The 7,900-nt window shown below is 35.2% G+C and overlaps 2 protein-coding genes across 2 annotated transcripts; both read left to right on the top strand.

Moving 5' to 3' along the window:
- The first annotated feature begins 424 nt into the window (after positions 1 to 424).
- LOC104883424 (uncharacterized) lies at positions 425 to 1,071 on the top strand. Its single transcript, XM_010667951.3, has 2 exons — positions 425 to 783; positions 891 to 1,071. The coding sequence occupies exons 1-2, from the start codon at positions 544 to 546 to the stop codon at positions 981 to 983; spliced, it is 333 nt and encodes a 110-aa protein (XP_010666253.2). The 5' UTR covers positions 425 to 543; the 3' UTR covers positions 984 to 1,071.
- A 1,165-nt stretch (positions 1,072 to 2,236) lies between these two features.
- On the top strand, positions 2,237 to 6,756 carry LOC104883431 (hypothetical protein). Its single transcript, XM_048638876.2, has 4 exons — positions 2,237 to 2,978; positions 5,296 to 5,952; positions 6,375 to 6,425; positions 6,562 to 6,756. Exons 1-4 carry the CDS (start codon positions 2,334 to 2,336, stop codon positions 6,754 to 6,756), a joined length of 1,548 nt encoding a protein of 515 aa, XP_048494833.1. The 5' UTR covers positions 2,237 to 2,333.
- The last annotated feature ends 1,144 nt before the right edge of the window (positions 6,757 to 7,900 follow it).

Here is a 7,900-nt window from a genome sequence, read left to right as displayed (position 1 = left end):
TTAGTTAGTGGTTTACGCCTTATTGATCTGCACATTTTGTTGATTGATTATATACATTATGTAGAAATGCATAATTAGTTATACCTAGAGATGACATGATGCATCATATTATTATTAGTTATTGATCTTACATGTGCATATGTAGCTAGGAACTATGGAAGGAGAGACGAAGGTGAGTTTGAAGCTGTTAGTAGACACAGAGGGAAAAAGGGTTCTGTTTGCTGAAGCTAGCAAAGACTTTGTGGATTTTCTGTTTCATATAATGACTTTGCCAGTTGGAGCCGTCGTGAAACTCCTCAAAGTTTGTGATAACATGGTGGGTTGTCTCGGCGATCTCTACAAGAGCATTAAGTCTCTGAAAGGTGACTACTTACAAGCAATGCCAACAAAGATGAGGTTCTTAACCCAAAAGCCTTAGTTGATGTTCCTCTGCTTTCGCTTACTAATGATACCCCTAAGGTAAAATCATTCTATAGGTGCTCCGATCATACTAGATATATATCTGATTACCTTAATGCAGCTTGTCCCACTTGTCGCTCCGCAATGGCCACTCCGGTAACCTTTGTTGCCGGGCCAACAAATAGCTCAAACGTTAGTACAACTGATGCAACATCGAGCAGTGGAAGTGGGGGTTATGTGAAAGAGGTTTCGATTTATATGGTGATGGATAATTTGGAGGTGAAACCCATGTCAAACATTTCTGCTATCAGTCTTTTGAACAAGTTCCATGTCAAAGATTTCACTTCCTTGGTGGAGAAAGAGGTTGAACTTGGTCTTGAGGAGGTAGCAATTCTACTTCTAATCATACTTGAATTCATCAGTATGTGTAGTTTTTAAGAGCAATTTTGCTGAAAAATTACACTGATTTTATAACTCTTCTAAACATGCAGGGTATAGCAATTCTGAAGGCGTCTCTGGAGACCCGAGCTGTGTTGACTACTGTCTTCTTTGGAAAGAAGGTTTATGGCTTCAAATCTAGCTAGAGCTATCATATGGTTCTGAATTTCATGCTAAGAGATTTTATTATGAACTTCGGGTTATCTTCTCTGGAACACTGTTCATTTTCTTTGCTTATCCATGATTAATGTCACTTAGGCTTACTTTTCTATATGAGATTAGTTTATGTTGGTGTATGGTTCCAAATGCTAATTTCAAACTCTAGTTGCGTTTTTTAGTTTGAGAGTAAATATCTAAAGATTGTCATGGATATGTGTTACTCCTAGAAGGAGGGTTGATATACACATAACAGGTATGGGGCAGCAGTTGCCCATAACCACGACATTTTTGTAATTTTGGGGCCCAACGTCTGCCCAGGACGTGAGGTCCATGGACCTCACGTCCTGGCCATACGTTCGCCCTATGGACCTCACGTCCTGGCCAGACGTTGGGTCCATGGGGCGACCGTTCTGGCCATACGTTGGACCCATGGGTCCAACGTCCTGGCCAGACGTTGGTTCAATGGGCGTTATATCAGCCAAACTTTTTACGCTTTTACCCTTAGTTTAGGCTGTAATAGCATCTTTACCATGGTTATGGGCAACTGCCGCCCCATAACTGTTATGCAAGGATACTTTCTCCTCCTAGAAGAGACGATACTTACAGAATTACTATTTTGAAATGTTCGAAAAAAGTTTGTCTACATAAATTGATAATTTGTGTTCGAGTGAATATAAGGACAATGATCAAGTGTTTGTCTGGTGAATCAAGTTTTTTGAGGGGAAGTCATATTCAATATGGATCATATGCTAAGATATCACTTTCAGTGCAAGATACAATAAGATCATGTGCTTGTGGACTTATTATCAGCTCATACACTCTCTCATGTTCCTATTCTTGTGGACTTATTATCAGCTCATACACTATCTCATGTTCAACTTTCTCGCAATTCAATTCAGTTCAGTTTCTCACAGTTCCATTCACTTTCTCCCTGTCTAAAAGAACGGGGCCTTTAAGTATTTCAATGTAGAAGTCATATATTTTCCCAGAAATGTTTTTTCACATGTAGTAATAGTGTTGTTACTTGTTAGGAGTACTGAAATGATTTTGGCAAATAAAATTGGAAACTGTAATCCGTATTATTTGAGAACACAGTAGGTAATTAGTCGATTGATATACTCTAAAGTCTAAATATAAGTTCAATGTAGTAAATGGGGCTATTGAACTTGTCTAATAAGTCAAGAAGTTGAAAAGCAAATAATAAATACTCCTAAATGTTTTCATAGGGATCGGAACTCCAATCATCCACTATGCAAATCAATTGCCCTGCAGCATCTGTACAAATCTATCCTTATAAATATTGACATAGTAATGCAATCAAAGCTACAACTACAGAAATGGCAAGTGAGAGTGAGAGCAATGTAAAGCTAAAGCTCTTAATAGACACAAAGGCAAACAAAGTTCTGTTTGCTGAAGGAGGCAAAGAATTTGTGGATTTTCTGTTCCACATCATGTCATTACCAGTTGGAACCATTATCAAGCTCTTGAGTGTCAATGGCATGGTGGGTTGTCTCGGCTCGCTTTACAAGAGCATAGAGTCACTGAATACTGACTACTTTCAGCCAAATCTCACCAAGGATTCAGTGCTCAAGCCCAAAGCACCTGTTAGTGTTCCTCTGTTGTCTTTGAATGATGCCCCAACCTCAACTAACAAGCAATTCTATCGATGCAGCTACTATAACGGTAGTAATTGTATCTATTATACTGATTGTCGTGGGACAGCTTGTCGTAGCTGTAGCCGCGAAATGACCATTCAATTGAGCTATGTTGCTCCGACAGCTTCGCAGAATAATGCAACTTCATCAAGCAGTGGAACTGGAAGCGTTGGTGGGTATGTGAAGGGGGTGGTGACCTACATGGTGATGGACAACTTGGAGGTGAAGCCGATGTCAACCATTTCCGGTATTACTCTTATGAACAAGTTCCATGTGAAGGATGTCTCTGCCTTAGAAGAGAAAGAGGTTCAACTAGGCCTCAAACAGGTACTTATATTAATTAATCAATGGTTTATTGGTTTATTATATCTGTGGTTTGTGATCACTCTGATAATTGAAGAAATATCGCTAAATTGATGGAGAACAGTTTTCCAAATAGCGGAACTTATAAATGAAAGGTTTGACATGATTTTTTTGACATGGAATTATGTTTGGTCCAGGGAGTAGCAATGTTGAAAGCATCTTTTGAGACCAGAAGTGTGTTAACGTCGGTGTTTCTTGGAAAGAAGATCTAGTGTCTCAAACACTCTGGCATTTGAAGCAGCATGCATGGTTGTGGTTTAGGTTATTTTGTCTAAGAAGTTGGTCTTTTGGTTTTATGTTTCCTGGTGTTCGTGTTAATCGATTTCGATAATAAGCTCGTAGTTTCGTTGTTAATTGTAGTAGAAATGTTGAATGTGTGTGTTTTGCATATCAGCAGGACACTATCTATGGTATTTATGGTTGTGGTCTTGTGTAGTAGTATCTAAATTCCAGCTTCACTAACTTTATCTAAAGCAATTTACTCAATAAAAGACAGATACTGTCAAGTACTCATATGGATGTTTTATGTAGATTATTCAAACGGACTAGCGTCAGAGCAACAATAAACATTGCACCAGTTGGATTAATTGGCTCTCTATTAGAACAAATAGCACAAAGTGTTGCTTGTTTAATCATGTAATCCTTCCTTTTTTGGTGCTAATATATTCCTCTGCACTATTAAAATTTATCATGTGGCTGTCAAATAAGGGGGCGTTTGGTTCGTTGAGAGGAAAGGGAAAGGGTTTGAGAAAGGGTTACAAGAGGAATGGAAAGGGTTTCCCTTTGATTAAAAATGTTGTTTGGTTACGAACATCAAAGAAATTGGAAAATTATTATTATTATTAAAATAATAATAATAAATAATAATAGATAATAATAAATAATAATAATAATAAATAATAACAAATAATAATAACTATTATTATTAAATAATAATCATAAATATGAAAATAAATAAATAATAATAATAAATAGTAATATTAATATTAATAATAATAAATAATAATAATTATTATTATTAAATAATAATATATAATAATAAATAATAAATAATAATATTAATAATAATAATAAATATTAATAATAATAATAATAAAATAAAAATAAAAATAAAAATAAAAATAAAAATAAAAATAAAAATAAAAATAATAATAATAATAATAATAATAATAATAATAATAATAATTTCATGGTAGAGGGATATGGGGTAATCCCAAACCTTGGGGGGTGGTGGAGAATCAATCTAAGGGAAAGGAGGGTAATCCTAATAAGAAAAATGGGTAAAGGGTTTGAAAAAATACACTAACCAAACACTCACAAAGGGAAACAAGGAACTCAATTCCCTTTCCCTTTCTTGAAACCCTCCAACCAAACGCCCCCTAATAAATTATCATGTGGATTCCGTTGAAATTGCATAGTTTCAAATCTCAACCTATCTGTTTTTAAGAATATGTTTACAAATACGACGGTTGTTAAGACTATTATCGTCAATTTAAGCTACTACAAATTGACGTGGTTATTATTGGACATATTAGCTTAATGGCTAAAAAGTCAGGGTCAATTTGATAGGACTTTTAATTTATTGGATAGGTCTTTAATAATAGGTCATTATCAGATAAGGTCATTATAGGCCAATAAATCATCTCAATTTTTTTTTTTGAAAATTAAAAAAGACATTGTATAAAGAAATTATATGTATCATATTCAATTACTCAATCTTGTCTCTCTCCATTTACTATTTTTCTTACCCGTCTGCCGATCAGCCCATCACAGGTCGGATATGAGCCATAAGCCGCATTGACCCGTCCTACCACAAGTTAACAACCCTTTAACGGTCCGACCCACTTTTAACTCGCACCGCCCTTGACCAGTCCAATAACCAGGTCTAACGACAAGTTATAAGTTGTAACCATGCCCATTGTTTAATTTCTAGTAAAGGGAAGAAAAATAATAAATTAATTAGGAGTAATAAACTTCTTTTGGCAAATTAATTAAAATTTTTTGGAAAACAGCAATCTGTATTAATCACTGAGTTGACAGTCTACTAGTCTAGATTATTGTTACACTCGACACTTGAACTTCTCTAAGAAAGCAGAGTTTCAAGAAGTTGAAAACCAAATACATACACCTACATATATTTTCATAGGGAACTCCAATAATCCACTACGCATGCAAATCAATTGCCATGCAGCAGCATGCTGTTGTACTCCTCTATATATACAAATCTCTCCTTATAAATATCGACACAGCATTGCAACCATAGCAACAACTACATTGAAAGAGAGAGTATACAATGGCAGGTGCGAGTGAGAGCAATGTAAAGCTAAAGCTTTTAGTAGACACAAAGGCAAACAAAGTTCTTTTTGCTGAAGTAGGAAAAGAATTTGTTGATTTTCTGTTCCATATTATGTCATTACCAGTTGGAACCATTATCAAGCTCTTGAATGTTAATGGCATGGTGGGTTCTCTTGGTTCTCTTTACAAGAGCATAGATTCACTTAATACTGACTATTTTCAGCCAAATCTAACCAAAGATTCAGTGCTCAAACCTAAAGCACATGTTACTGTTCCTTTGTTGTCTCTTAATGATGCACCAACCTTAAGTAATAAGCAACTTTACAAATGCAACTACTATAATAGTAGCAATTGTATCTTTTATACTGATAATTATGGGGCAGCTTGTCGTAGTTGTAATCGTCAAATGACCACTCAATTGAGCTATGTCGGTTCGATAGATTCGGAGGATGGTGCAACTTCAGCATGCACTGGAAGTGGAAGTAGTGGTGGGTATGTGAAGGGTGTTGTGACTTATATGGTGATGGATAATTTGGAGGTGAAACCTATGTCTACTATTTCTGGTATTACTCTTATGAGTAAGTTTCATGTCAAGGATGTATCTGTCTTAGAGGAGAAAGAGGTTCAGCTTGGCCTTAATGAGGTATTCGCTTTTACTTACTCCGTTTAGAAATAGTAAATACTAGTAGACTGTCATCCTCCACTTTAATTAATTATTCACATCCTACACTTTGATTAATTTGGTGATTTATATTTTAGGAAAAACATACTTATATGAGATCTTGTTAGATTCGTCTTAATAATGTATATTTTTTAATATTATTTTTTTATAATTTTTACTTATGGATAATTGAAGATATTAACGTTTGAAATCATGCATCGACAAATGTGAAAATATGAAACGATACAACTATCTCTAAATAGAGGAAGTATATTTTAAGTTGTCTGATTGGTTTATATAGATTTAGATTGACGGAGAACAATTCTCTAAATAGCCGAAGTTATTATTATAAGCGAAAAGTTTGAAGTAATTATTTGACATGGTATTATATATGTTTTGTCCAGGGAATAGCAATGCTGAAAGCGTCTTTGGAGACTAGAGCTGTGTTAACCTCGGTGTTTCTTGGAAAGAAGATCTAGGGTCTCATTAACTGTGGCGTTTCAAGTAGCATGCATGGTTTTCGTTTTGGGTTGTTTTGTCTAAGTTGTCTTTGGTTTATCTTTTAGTGTTTATGTTGTTTGATTTTAATAGGCCACTAGTGTGGCTGTTATTGTCGTTTTGGATGTGTTTGTTTTTGTAACCAGCATGAGACTTTCTATGGTACTTATGGTTGTGGAGTATCTGAATTATAGCTTCACTATCTTTCTCGAAAGGACTCTTTTGATTACTGTTTATGTCGATTTTGTACTAAATACGGAGATTGTTGGTAGATTACCAAGTGGGTAGACAAAGTTCTTCCCGTTATATACTTACATGAACACGAAAAAAATAATAGCAAGAAAAACAATAAATAAAGGAATTAGAAGACAAACAATTGTTGACGGAAAAACCCAAGTGTTGGAAAAATTTCGGGTGTTACTCTTGATTACCAATCTACTATGATAATGTTGCCGTCAATACAACCGTGAGGATGCAAGAGTTCTTAGTGAACTTCTAATGGAGTAAGGATGGAAAAAGAGGGAGAAAGTGATGACTTTGAAGTACAAGGAGTCGATGTGAGCTAGAAGGGCTAAATTTAGGTTACAAATGTTCTATTTATACTTTAACAATAATGGCACATCAAATCACCATTGAGTCGGACTCCTCTAATGTGATTAAATGTTGGTCCAGGGTAATACATACTAGTTTTTAGCAAAGCTATTAGTCACCTATTAGGTGTCTCTGGACCCTGGAGGCCTGAAGTACCTAAAAGGCTAGAATATGTGCTTCTAAATTATTATTTTGCACATTAGGGTCTATTCTCTTCGGCATAAAACAGCCTAGCTGAATTGAACTGATCTGAGCTGAACTGAATTGAACTGAATTGAACTGAATTGAATTGAGTTAAACTAAATTGAATTAAACTGAATTAAATTAAACTATTGAATTAAATTGAATGTAATATATATAATAATATTTAAACAATAATAATATGAATATTAAATAATAATTATAATGAGCTTATGTCATTAGGTTATGTACATAATGGGGATAAAACAACTTTAGGTTATGTACATACAATTATAGAAACTAGGTAAAGATAACTTTGAGCGTTATTTTTTACATAAATGAAGAAGGATCTTTGAAAAGTGATACATTTAAACAAGGCATGAAAGGCCTAATATTTTTGGGTGGGAAGGTAATCTTCGCCATTTCCAGGCTTTGCAGAGGCAAAGTCTCATCATTCTCAGAGAAGTGAGGCTCGAGGACTGCAAAGTAGTTTCTACTACCCAAAATCATGGAATATCCCCAGGAAATTGTAGTCTCCTCTCCACCACCATCATCCCCCCTGTCATCTCCCCCATTCTCGCCAAGATCAACACCACCATCATCACCGGAATCTCCACCTCGGGTTGTAAAAGTCCGAGCGGAGGGACTAATTTTGTTCAAC

Source organism: Beta vulgaris, chromosome 2 (assembly GCF_026745355.1).
Source record: "Beta vulgaris subsp. vulgaris cultivar EL10 chromosome 2, EL10.2, whole genome shotgun sequence".
NCBI lineage: Eukaryota > Viridiplantae > Streptophyta > Magnoliopsida > Caryophyllales > Amaranthaceae > Beta > Beta vulgaris.
Note: the sequence above shows the minus strand (reverse complement) of the source record. Positions and strands in the feature narration are given on the sequence as shown.